The sequence below is a fragment of the Dryobates pubescens genome, chromosome 13 (genome assembly GCF_014839835.1).
Source record: "Dryobates pubescens isolate bDryPub1 chromosome 13, bDryPub1.pri, whole genome shotgun sequence".
In the NCBI taxonomy this organism is placed as follows: Eukaryota; Metazoa; Chordata; class Aves; order Piciformes; family Picidae; genus Dryobates; species Dryobates pubescens.
The window spans coordinates 18,383,313-18,396,010 of NC_071624.1; the positions used below are offsets into that span (position 1 = coordinate 18,383,313).

The following is a 12,698-nucleotide window of genomic DNA, read 5'->3' on the forward strand; positions in this document are numbered from 1 at the left end:
AGCATGCAGCCTTGCACCAGGGGTTTTTTTTATATATTTCATGCTGGAGTTTGTTTATATTTCATGGATCTGTGTCAATTTTGAGCACACAAGTGAAAGTCAACCTCTAAAACCGAACACAACTCATTCCTGGGGGAAAAAAAAAGCAATAAAGATTTGTCTTGCTTGTTTTGGAACAAAAAGATCTGGTTTCAAATATGAGTTTAGAATTTGCATTCACTGCTGGTATCTATACTGTCAATTTCTGTCAGAAAATATACTGTGAGTGTTTTCAAGAACTGTGTTGACAAAATCACAGAAGCACAGAATGGTCCAGGCCAGAAGGGACCTCCAAAGGTCATCTAGTCTGACCTCCCCACAGTCAGCAGGGATATCCTCAACTAGACCATGAAATGGTCCATGTCAACCCTCAGGAAATAAAAGGAGCTTTAAAGTATAGAGTATATGAAAAGACAAGCCTGTGAACAGTCAACATGTTCCAACTCTGCTCTTGACAGGATACTGTACCTGAAAACCACATGGGCTTCCAATGAGGGAGTAACAGCTAATTCAGTTTCAAACTGGGACAAACTGCCTGCAAAAAAATAAAAAGAGAGGAAGGTGTAAGAACTTAAGGAACAGGTGGAATACCCTTTTGTTTTCTAACAGCTCAGCAAAAGAGCCTTGGCTAACCAGACACAGAATAGTGACAATGACAAGAAATACAAGGAGGGGCAGAGCATACCCAGAGGCAAGATTTTTCAGTGCCAAGAATCATTTGAAGTCTAATGTGGATGCTGTTATTTACCAGCAGCATAATTCTACTACTCCTAGCCTGGCAAATTTGATAACATCAGTAATTACCAGCCACAAACAGTACGAAATGCAAAGCAGTTCCTATGCCCTAGACCATCTGGATGTCTATTTACAGAGCAACCAGTGTTGCTGTACCTAATGCAACTTTCCTGATTGCAAGGTGATTTGGTGGAGGGAGAGAGAGGAATATGAAAGGTGCACCACCCTCATGTGAATGCTCCCAAGTCAAAAAAAACCCAAAGAACAAAATCATAATTGTGAGTTCTAGACATCCCAATGCTGAAACCCAACTGGTTCCTTCCTTTGGAACTTCTTGAGTCTTGCTATCAGAGGAGCAAATACTATTTGATCATGAAAATCTCTCCTTTGAAAAGAATTCAAGCAGAGGATCCTTAAACAAACAAAGGAAGAGGAAATGAAGTGTAAGGGTGGACTCTGACCCCATTCTCAACAAATGTTGCCAGTCAAATTGGCATTGGAGATGGACCAGCCAGCTGGAAGCATGATTGTAGTTAGGAACAAGATAAATGTAAGACATTAAGCTTCCCAGTTGCACACCAAGTGGATGAAATGAATGCAGGACATAACAACGTTCTTATTGTCAGTCAAAAGCTGTACATGACACTGGTGTCAGAGCTGGGCAGCTCTGCTGTGTTCTCCACAGCAGAGCCCGTACTAATGCCACCCTTCACTGCACTGAAGGTTGGGCTGATATGAGAGGTGACCTCTTCCAGATCATTCTTCTTTGTCCTCTCTTCAGAGAAAAGGATCTTGGTCACCAGCTTATCTCTGGTCCTCAGTGGAAAAGCACAAGACAAAAGGAAATGCAACACCACGTTAAGTGTGTCCAGTGTGGTTTTATGCAGGAACTTCTGTCTGTATTTCTTGCTTGAGATCAGTGTGCCAGCATATATGCAAGATATACATAAACACACATATAGACAAATTCACTTGCAGCAGCAGAGGCCTGAATGGGTATATATGGTTCCAGCTGTGCTCCTCTAAGTCAAATCCTACCTATAAATTTGTAGCAAAACCCACCCTGCCTTAACTGGAGGCAGAAGCTCCAGATATCCAATCTTCATTTAGAACATGGCAGTGGCCACACACAAATCACAAATTACCATGAGTCCTAACTGTCTAATAAGTTCAGTTATTGACATAAGAACTGATCAAGACAACTCTACCTACAATTAAACATTAACAGATACATGAAAATGCATCTTAAGCCACGCTCATCTATCTGAACAAAAATCCAAATACAATTAGCAAGGTTAGCAAGAAAGCCCTGGCAACAAAGTAAAGGAACTTCTTGTGATAAAAGTCCTGGTTGTATCTCAGGGGGCTAGTCCAGGTACTGAGGAAAGGTAAACAAACTCACTATGATGCATCCAGGGTAACTTACTCTGCTTTCCAGGTTACCACCTATGCTACATCTGCTTCCTCCAGTTATGGAGCTTTCTCATTAACAGCTACCACACACTCTGCAGGTTTAGACATAGCCACAGGGCAAGTAGCTGTCCTTATATTTATCCTTTAGATCTATCACATTAGCTGTTCCTTTCATTTCTACACACTTTGCAGATCATTACCTGTCCACGTTTTAAGAAACAAGGCAAAGAACTGATAAGGTAGCATCACCACTTGCATCCCTCTGAACCTACCAAAAATACCTGAGTGTCCCTCCACTCCTACTATTTTCCTATAGGAAAAGAGATCATTTCCTCTTTCTCTGCAGAGCATGGGCTTTGTATGACATGGGAGGTGAAAACAGGAGGAAACACCCTATCACAATGTGTCAGAAAGGAGTGCCTTCCATTGTGACTCCACATTTAGTAGGACAAGATGACACAACATTCAAAACCAGCTCCACCCCAGTTACCAGCCCTCAGAGTCTCCACAACTGAGTCTTTATTCCAGGACAAACAGTTGTGGCTAATGCCTGACAATGGGCTCACTGGTCCTCCTCCCAGATAGATGGCCAGATTTGGAAATGCTGAGCTAGAACGGAAGGGAAGAGTCTTTTGAGAAGAACTAAGTATGTAAGTCACTCATTTGGACTCTGGAAAAAGACTCAACATAAGTTGTTTTCCAGCTCAGGCTGTGTGCCACTTCCCCTTAAGCCATCCCTGCTGACAAGTCTAACTTGAAAACTTTATAGATAAAGGTTGGCAGTGCTTTAACAAGTCCATGCACAAATAAGAACGTAGTCTGGCTAGCCTCCAGTGATAGGACAAGGGGCAATGGGGTTAGACTATAGAAGAGGCAATTCAGATTGGCTGTTAGGAGCAGGTTCTTTACCATGAGGGTGGTGGAACACTGGAATAGGTTGCCCAGGGAGGTGGTTGGGGCCCCATCCCTGGAGATGTTCAAGATGAGGCTCAACAGGGCTCTGGGCAACCTGATCTAGCTGAGGATGTTCCTGCTTGTTGCAGGGCGGGGTTAGACTAGATGGCTTTCAGGGGTCCCTTCCAGCCCAGACCATTCTAGGATTCTGTGATACTGACAGTGTTGGTGAGTGGAGTAAGAGGGAAAGAGCAGGACTGCTGTAAAGATCACCTTGAAAGCCTGGCAACAACTTGGTAAAAACATCTCTGCCTTTGAGCCACTTGCAGTAAGTAACTCAGGGTGGCAGGGTGCTGCATACAGTACAGTTTAAACCTTTTCCCCTTACTGCAAGCCAGGATTCACAACTGCAAAAAAGCCACAGTCTGATTTGATAAAGAGGGGGAAATGCAAGTATTAAGTTCCAGCTACAGCAGTGTAAGTTGGGCAGGTGTATCTATCCCTACACCTGTTATTGAGTCACTGTGCTGTCACTGGGAGCTAAATTACAGATTACTACCTGACTGTGAATGCCATCAAACTCTATTTAATGCATCAAGTTAAATAGACTTTGATGGCATTCACAGACTTTGAGTCCTGTGTCCACTTCTGGGCCCCTCAGTTTAGGAAAGATGTTGAGTTGCTGGAACATGTCCAGAGGAGGGCAATAAAGCTAGGGAGGGGTTTGGAGCACAGCCCTATAAGAGGAGGCTGAGGGAGCTGGGGTTGCTTAGCCCAGAGAAGAGGAGGCTCAGGGGAGACCTTATTTCTCTCTACAACTACCTGAAAGGAGGTTGTAGCCAGGTGGGGGTTGGTCTCTTCTCCCAAGAGGACACAGCCTCAAGCTGTGCCAGGGGAGGTTTAGGCTGGAGGTTAGGAGGAAATTCTTCCCAGAAAGAGAGATTGGTCATTGGAATGGGCTGCCTGGGGAGGTGGTGGAGTTGCCATCACTGAAGGTGTTTAGGAAAAGACGTGATAGGGTGCTTGGTGCCATGGTTTAGTTGATTAGATAGTGTTGGATAATAGGTTGGGCACGATGATCTCGAAGGTCTCTTCCAACGTGGTTTATTCTATTCTAATTGAAGCAGGGAGAGTTCAAGGTCTGATTCTTTGCAACAGAGGCAATAGAAAGCTGTGGAATGCCATGAAAACTGCAGAGGAGGATATCAAGGGTCTGACTTTCCAAATGTGTATCAAGCAGATGGTGTTGTTCACAGCCTCCACTACTGCTAACAAAACACCCAAGGAAAATTCCCTCTCCAGCCTTCCTGTAGGATCCTGTCAGGTATTGTAAGGCAGCTCTAAGGTTCTCCCAGTCTTCTCTTCTCTAGGCTGAACAACCCCAGCTCCCTCAGCCTATCCTCACAGTAGAGATGCTCGATTCCTTGAGCAAAGTGGAAACTGTTGTCCATCTCAAAACCTGTGGAATTCTCATTTCCACACAGGGATAAGCATCATTATTTGCATCCATCACTGTTTGCTAGGAATGAAGATTGGTGCAAAAATCCTACCACAAGTTCTACAGGACAACATAATGAAGTGTAAGTATGGAAGAGAATGTGTCCAGTGCCTGGTGAAGAGCTGCAGAGCCAGCTTTAAAAGAGCTGCCTGCTTGTTGTGTGCGAAGCCAGTGAGGCTCTGCTTGAGCTCAGGAGTCTGTCAGCCACATACAACTCAATTTGAAGTGGAAATCTTGCCCAAGAGGAGATGAAATGCTGAGCTTTGAGGGAACACATTATCCTTAGAGAACAGAAAATGACACAACACAGAGGGGCAACTCTGGTGAAAGTTTTTTGGATCACTGATTTTGATAGCCTTCATTCAGAGATACCAGCAGCAAAATGCTGCCTCTGTAATGCCTCTAGGTTGGACACAATGATCTTGAAGGTCTCTTCCAACCTGGTTTATTCTAATGACATTCTAATAATTAATTACTATGGTAAATCTATCATTTGTCTGAGTGCTTCACCAAGTGACTAGCTCTACTTTCCCAAAGAAACAAAAGTCACTGGAACTTTCCCAGTGCACACAGCTGCTGTTAACGCTGTTTTCACACCAGTCTCTACAAAGAAGTATTTAGTGGCGTGAAGAAGGGCCATGTGTTGTAAAAACGATGATCCAGAGCAAAGAAGGGTCTCTACCCATGAGCTGGGCCCAGATAATGAAGTGTCTCATCCACGTTAGTAAAACATTAACAGAGGTTATTGGTTGTCATAGTAAAATGAGAGGCGGCACTGAAGGTAATTTCATTTAGCTACGTTGGGAGATTGACATCACAGCGGCGAGGTCGGATAAATACCAGAGCCTGTGCTTCCCAGCGGCTGCAGCAACATCTCTGAAGGGAGCACCCCACAGGCTTTGCTCCTCCACAGGCACAGCAGAGACTGGATTCTGTACAGCAGACTGAGAAGAGCCTTTTCCCAAGCCCGTTCTGAGAACATCTGAGAGCCTTTTCCTCTGCCTGTCTGCCATTTGTGCAGGGAGCCATGTGCACGGGAGGCTGCGCCAAGTGCCTGGGAGCCACCCTGATCCCCCTGGCTGTGCTCTGCACCCTCGCCAACATTTTACTGTTTTTCCCTGGAGGAAAAACCGTTGAAGACAGTACCCACATCACAGATGAGGTCTGGTACTTTGGAGGGATTGTGGGATCTGGTGTTTTGGTGAGTATAGAAATGCAGGCATTCCCACCTTTTCACCCCCCTACCCACACAATGACTTTGCATTGCTGCATTTCCTCAGTACCTCAAATTTGCATGTTCCAGCACTGCAAATTGTTCTTTGCTAAGCAAATAAGTTACAAGTGATCCACCAGTTTGGCAATAAGTAACTTCATTTAATGATAAGGAAAAAAAAGAAGACAAAGAACTATTTTATTAGAAGCAAAGGTACCCTGAACTCATCCCAGCTCAAACTGTATTTCTGTTGTTGGTAGATGATCTTTCCTGCGTTGGTCTTTTTGGGCCTTCAGAACAGTGATTGCTGTGGATGCTGTGGCTGCAGGAGCTGTGGCAAGAGGTTTGCGGTAAGTGAGAGGACACATGGCAAACAACGGGAAGTTATATTGCCACTGACAATTGCTACCTGTATCTTCTGCTCACCCTCACTGAAAGTGCTGGCCAGAGCCCTGTCATTTGTCTGAGTGCTGGAGAGTAGAAAGAACAGGCTGTAAAACATTTATAATGCCTTTAATGTTGTGCTGCAGGTACCCTAACTGCAGTGTCCTGCTGTCTTTTGCTATCACAAGGTAATAACACAATCACAATTAGAACTCTGAAAGGCCTGTAGCTTGTTCTGCAGAGCCTAACAGTTCACCAGTTAACCATTTTTTTTGTGGGCAGCTTTTAAGATTATTCTGAGAGCTGGGCACTGCATTCCCAACTCATTCCAACAGGCTGGGAGCTGGGAAAATTTGCATGTCAAAAATTATTTTAATATACCTTGAAATGTTGGATACAAAGCATTTTTCAAAGGCATATTTCAAGAAAGAGATGTATGTGCTGGAATGTGTCCAGAGAAAGGCCACAAGGATGGTCAGAGGGCCGAAGCTTCTCTCCTATGAGGACAGGCTGAGAGAGTTGGGATTGCTCAGTTTGGAAAAGGCTCCAGGGAGACCTTATTGTGGCCTTCCAGTATCTGAAGGGGGCCTACAGGAAAGCTGGTGAGGGACTTTTTAAGATGTCAGATAGTGATAGGACTGGGGGGAATGGATCCAAGAAGGAGGAGGGGAGATTTAGATTAGATGTTAGGAAGAAGTTCTTCCCCATGAGGGTGATGAGACACTGGCACAGGTTGCCCAGGGAGGTGGTGGAAGCCTCATCCCTGGACGTTTTTGAGGCCAGGCTGGATGTGGCTCTGGGCAACATGATCTGTGTGAGGTGTCCCTGCCTATGGCAGGTAAGTTGGAACTAGATGACCTTTGAGGTTCCTTCCAACCCTGACAATTCTGTGATTAGCATTTGCTATGCTCCACTTTGCATTTATAGCTTCCTTTCACCCTAGAAGTAAAAAGTGATACCTTCAGACAGCAGTAAACATGTCAAGCATTTTATCTGAATGAAAATTAGAGGGAAAAATGAGTGTATTTCTACTAGGAAAGCCTGTCCTTTTGGAATAAACTATTTGGTTCAAGTAGAGTCTTATACTTTTTTATAAAGGATCAGGTTTTCAATGGTAAAAATAAAAGCAAAAAACAGACAGGAAAAGAATGGTGTTGGAAATGGGGCCACACCTTTCTCTTCACTGCACTGCATTGCTGATTTTCTGTTAGCAGTGATTGTATCTTAGTGTGCCTTTGAGAACCACACATTAACTCAGCGACCACCAGACTACCTGTGCTGTGCTGCCAGGGCTGCTCACTGCCTGCTGTGCAGCTGCAGGGCTGTGTGGCTGTACCCAGGAGGTGGCCAGCTCCTTGCTCGCTGCAGGTGCTCCTGCTGCCACAGCCAGTATGGGAGGTGCTGTTCAAAAGCAGCAGGTCTCCTGCAGCACAGAGCCTGTGGGCGGCTTAGGTCAGAGTGCAGCTGGCTGAGACAGGCAATGTCCATCCGGTCACAAGAACCCAGTACACTATGCCGACAGCACCCTGGTGGCCTTCTCATGGCACGACTGAAAACCGAACTTGTTCCTGCCTGTTGGCAGACAAAAACATTATGATGATGTCTGCTACATGAACATGAAGCCTAAGTTGGCCTCAGCACACCTATCAACATAAAAATGCATGTCAAGAGTCAGGGCAAGAGTCTTGTGATGAGGTCTGAATGAAATCTCACAGACCTGAATGTATGTTCCTTTTTGTCCTCTACCTTTACCACTTAGGTGCAGTAAAAGACACTACCTCTACCTACAAACTATTAAGGCTGCAAGTGTTTCAGAATTCAAGCAGGGTGTTAGTCTTTGCATGGGTGACTTACATATCAGTACACATGAAACTGCTGCAGTGGAAAGCCAGCAAAAAGAACGCATCCTTTCCCATCCATTCCAATTGCACTGTCAGAGATAATGACAAGTCTCTGCCAGGAGGCAAACTGCACCAATATGAAATCTGAAGGGGAGACTCAAGAAGGAAAAAATACCATTACTTGGTCCAAGCATGACCAAGATATATAAAGGGTACATGTAGATTTTACTTTAATGCCCCGAGTGGTCCAAGACAGGTCTTGCCTGTGATCTCCTAAGACATCCACCTGAGTGAAACAGAGCTTCTGAACCTCAGCGAGGTCGCCTGAATAAGCTCTGTCGGAAGGGGAGGAGTGCCACCTGCTGTGTCACCATCCATCTCTCCCTCTTCAGGCAAACAGAGCATGTCCTGTCACAGCTTTCTAACACCACAGTGGGGAAGTGTTGCAGGGATATTATGGGACTGCAAACTGATGTACTTCAGCTGTTCAGGATCTGACTATTTTTGGCCATTAAGAGCTAAGTTTAGGGGCTGTACATTCACAATATCAAGATACATTTCACTGCCTGAATGACAACAACAATAACATTATTTTTCTCTCTTTATCAGATGTTTTCTTCTATACTATTTGCTGCACTTGGGTTTCTGGGAGCTGGATACTGCTTTATTTTGTCAGCAGTAGCCATAAACAGAGGCCCTAAATGTAACACAGGATCAGACTGGAACTATCCTTTCAACAATGGGTAAGACAAGACAATCAGAAAAAAAGTGATGTTTTAAGTGTGTGATATGATTTAACATACCTGCCTGTGGCATAAAAATGGGAATTTCACTGTTTGTGTAAAGCACAGAAACCAATAGAAGAGCCAGCAATGAACAGCAACACTGAGTAAGGTTCAAGAGCATGGATGTAAAGAACAGGACGTACAATCAAAGCTACTGAGTGCCAAAGGAGCCAGTGAACTGAAATGCACAAGGCTCTGGCTTGTTCTTGAGATGATAAAGCAGGATATGGGGATAAATTCCACCTAGATGAATAGCAGTGACTTCTTACATTGAAATTTGATGGGATTCAAGTAATTACTACCCATGCCTCATTGTGTCTTGTTTACTGAATCTGGATGTTGTCTGCTTCTCACAATGTGACTCAGGCATATTTGCTGCCATGCACCTCTACCACTTTCAGAGGTGGTGTGAAGCACATGAAACTGTAGCAATCCAGATGCTCAGGGCTGAAGTCAGCAAAGGTCCATCTGGAATCAGGGTACACTGTGCTACAGAAGAGAGCAGGTGAGGTCAGAACAGATGGCAAGAGCTTCAGTAGGCTGGACTTGATGAACTCTGAGGTCTTTTCCAACCTGTCTGATTCTGTGATACTGTGATTCTGTAAACCCCTCAGCACCTGAGAACCTCTAATGCAGTGTTCCCCAGTCAAGAGTGACCTAGCAGTGTTTCATGTGTACTAACACAGAATCATAGAACTGTCAGGGTTGGAAGGGACCCCAAGGATCATCTAGTTCCAACCTACCTGCCATGGGCAGGGACACCTCACACTGGAGCAGGTTGCTCAGAGCCCCATCCAGCCTGATCCAAAAAAACTTCCAGGGATGTGGTTTCTACCACCTCCCTGGGCAACCTGTTCCAGTGTCTCACCACTCTTATGGTGAAGAGCTTCTTCCTAACACCCAACCTGAATATACTCACAAACATCACAAAACTACAGTTCAAGTTGAAAAGACAGGAAAAATCAAAGAAGAAAAAAAAAGAAGTATAATGCTGTATACTACACAGTATTTATTCCTGGGCTAGTGAGGGCTGGAAGCCAGCTGCTTTGGTCTCATTCTGGGAGTATCTGGAAAAAATACACTCTGTTTCAAACTTAATTTTGGTTGCAGTCAAGGAATTGCTTGACAAGGACAGAGGAAACAGCATTAAGGATATGCAGAGGAAATATTGTAAGTGTAACCACAACAACTGTAAGCAGTTCACAATTAAATCAAGTTGTGAAGGTGAAAAACATAGAAAATACTTTCCCCCAGTACTGCTGCTCTTTACATGAGGCACCTAGAACAGCAAGGGTTGCCCTTTTCTGCCCAGTGAGCAGCTTCTGATGTTTCACTAGGAAAAGTGAGTTCATGCATCTTTGGCCAAATGATCTAGAAACTGAAACAAAATCCTGTTCCAGAGACAGCTAGCAGCTGCTTCATAACTGTTTTGTTCCCCCCCTCCCCACCAGGGACTACCTAGGGAACCACACATTGTGGGACAAGTGTCAGTCACCCAAAGACATCGTCCCGTGGAACCTGACCCTCTTCTCCTTGCTGCTCATCATGAGTGGGATCCAGGCAGTGCTCTGTGGCATTCAGGCAGTGAACGGCCTGCTTGGAACACTCTGTGGGGACTGCAAATGCTGCGGCTGCTGTGGGGTGAGCCTCGTTGTTTCCTATCCTGCTGGCTGTTATGTGTACACCTGCCTGGCTGGCAGTCTGAGAAACTCAGCTAGCCTCATTCTGCACCCTCGGCATGCCTGCTGAAGTGCAGCTCAAACTACAGTGCTGCCAGGCACTGAAAATACAATCTCAGTCCATCTTTATGGTGTTTATCTGACAGCTTCCCATAGCCACTGGGAAATAACAAAACCCTTTAGAAGCCACAGGAACAGTAGCCACTAAACCACCTCTGTGTTCTTTTCCTTCCAGGGAGATGGAACTGTCTAAAGAATATGAATATTGCAGACAACCCTCTTTGAGAGACTCCCTTTTGCAATGGTTCCACAAAGCAGCCCTTGATGCATCACCTCTGGCTGAGAGGACGAGAATGAAGAGCACTTCTCCCCACTAACGTTACGAAGCCCTGACTCCCTCTCTAGCCTTCCTGAAACCCCTCTCATGGAATAAACGAAGTGAAATCCAACTCTCACATTCATATTGTTCAACCTTCCCCACTGCACTCTGAGACAGAAGGGCCAGAGTGAAAGTGCTCCAGGCAGAGGCACACGGCCATAGCCATTTATCCTCACAGCCAAGGATGAACCACTGCTGTGGATCCCACAGGTCTTGTTAGAGGGCAAGCCAATGTCAGAGCATCACCTGCAGACCCTGGCTCCAAACAACTGGTAAATGAAGCCTCATTTCTAGAAAGTCAAATAAATTTCCACCTCTTGGACACAATATAAATTGGTACCCCCTGAGTGCAAATGCTATTTACTCATCTTCTTGCAGAAGTTCCATTTGGCTGTGTGATGGCACAGTGCTGTGAAGGAGGCAGGAAAGGCAAAAATCCTTTCTAGAAAGAAGTAGTCTCTTAAAACTTAAGAAGAAAAAAACCCAACAAAACTATTTCCCAAAGAAATTGAGAAGGAAATGAGAAGGACTGGAGAAGTCTGAAGGATTCAGATAAACTGATGTGCTTCCTAAGAAATTCCTAAAACAAATTTTCACACACAGCTTGCCAGACTGGATGCCTCAAGGCTTCTAGCTCATCAACATATTTGCCACAGCTCTTCACCAAACTTTGCCTACTGAAACGATGATTCCGTGGCCTGTGCTCTCAGAAAATAGATTCCGTGTACTTTGCACCTGCACTAGAGACATCTGAAGAACTGTAAAGGATTCAGAAGCACTAGAAGCTGGTGAGCAATATGGAAAAATGTTAAACAGATAGATTTAGGTACCAAGACTTACATTAATAAAAGCAAAATGGCCTCAGCGCTGCGTTGTGCAAGATAATAAAGGAAGTTATTAAAAACCTCTTTAGAAACAGCTGTCTCTCCCACCTGTTCCACTGCACTGCAAGGGAATTTAAGAGTACCCTTTAGATCACCACCCACTGATGCAACCATCTTACATCTATTCTTTCATCTGTGGTTAGCAGCTGTCCTGCACCTCATCCTGCACTTGTCCTTGCTTTATTTATACGAAGCCTTTGGGGACACGGAATGTTTCTCATCGGCATTCAGCAATGGGATGGGTAGCTGCAGAGTGTGCAATCTGATACATTCATAAACAGAATGCATAAATCTTTGTGGGAGACTTGGGGTAGGAAATAGCAGACAGGAAGCTACAACATCTAAAGCCCCAAACAATGGGTGCTTCGTGAGTCAGTGCTTCCAAGATGCCCAGCTACATGGTGGCTTTCTAAAAGGAGCTAGATACTGAGCTAGACTAGCAGATACTGAGATAAGGCACACAGATTTCATCTTGGGGTGTACTGAGCAGGTGTAAATGAACTGGAAGCAGCAGCTAAGTTGACCTAGCATTTTGAAGTGCCAGCAACAATGTTCCTAAATCTATCCAGTAAAAGTTTACATCTGAGAGAGAAACGAAGGACAGGGAGAACTGAAATTGTTAAACAGAGCCCCTGATCAGCTTGACCACCGCTCTCAGCTTTAGGCTGTACAAATGTCAGCATATTTACACTTATGCAGACACACAAATCCCAGTAGCCTAAAAGGAAAATATTCCTATCAGTTGTAAAATCTGAGAGATACACATCATCTGAAGCTTCATTACTCACCCAAAAAGACTAGGTGGCTTCTCAGTGACTGGCTGAGGAGGATGCTGAGAGCATGGCAAATCTGGTTTTGCATGCCATCCTTTCAGCTGAGAGTCTACCACAGAGGTTACTTAACAGCTCAGATTAACAACACCTGATTGCAAGCCCAAGCATCTCAACTTCAGCC

At 44.8% G+C, this 12,698-nt stretch overlaps 1 protein-coding gene across 1 annotated transcript; it reads left to right on the forward strand.

Moving 5' to 3' along the window:
* Positions 1-5,502: 5,502 nt before the first annotated feature.
* Positions 5,503-11,289, forward strand: TM4SF4 (transmembrane 4 L six family member 4). Its single transcript, XM_009902383.2, has 5 exons — positions 5,503-5,780; positions 6,053-6,142; positions 8,627-8,760; positions 10,254-10,443; positions 10,717-11,289. The coding sequence occupies exons 1-5, from the start codon at positions 5,607-5,609 to the stop codon at positions 10,732-10,734; spliced, it is 606 nt and encodes a 201-aa protein (XP_009900685.1). The 5' UTR covers positions 5,503-5,606; the 3' UTR covers positions 10,735-11,289.
* The last annotated feature ends 1,409 nt before the right edge of the window (positions 11,290-12,698 follow it).

Excerpts from the sequence above, each read along its gene's own strand:
- TM4SF4 (XM_009902383.2), top strand. The coding sequence starts at position 5,607 with ATGTGCACGGGAGGCTGCGCCAAGTGCCTGGGAGCCACCCTGATCCCC. Across the intron at positions 5,781-6,052 it reads TTGTGGGATCTGGTGTTTTG|ATGATCTTTCCTGCGTTGGT; the intron begins GTGAGTATAGAA and ends TGTTGTTGGTAG. Across the intron at positions 6,143-8,626 it reads GCTGTGGCAAGAGGTTTGCG|ATGTTTTCTTCTATACTATT; the intron begins GTAAGTGAGAGG and ends TCTCTTTATCAG.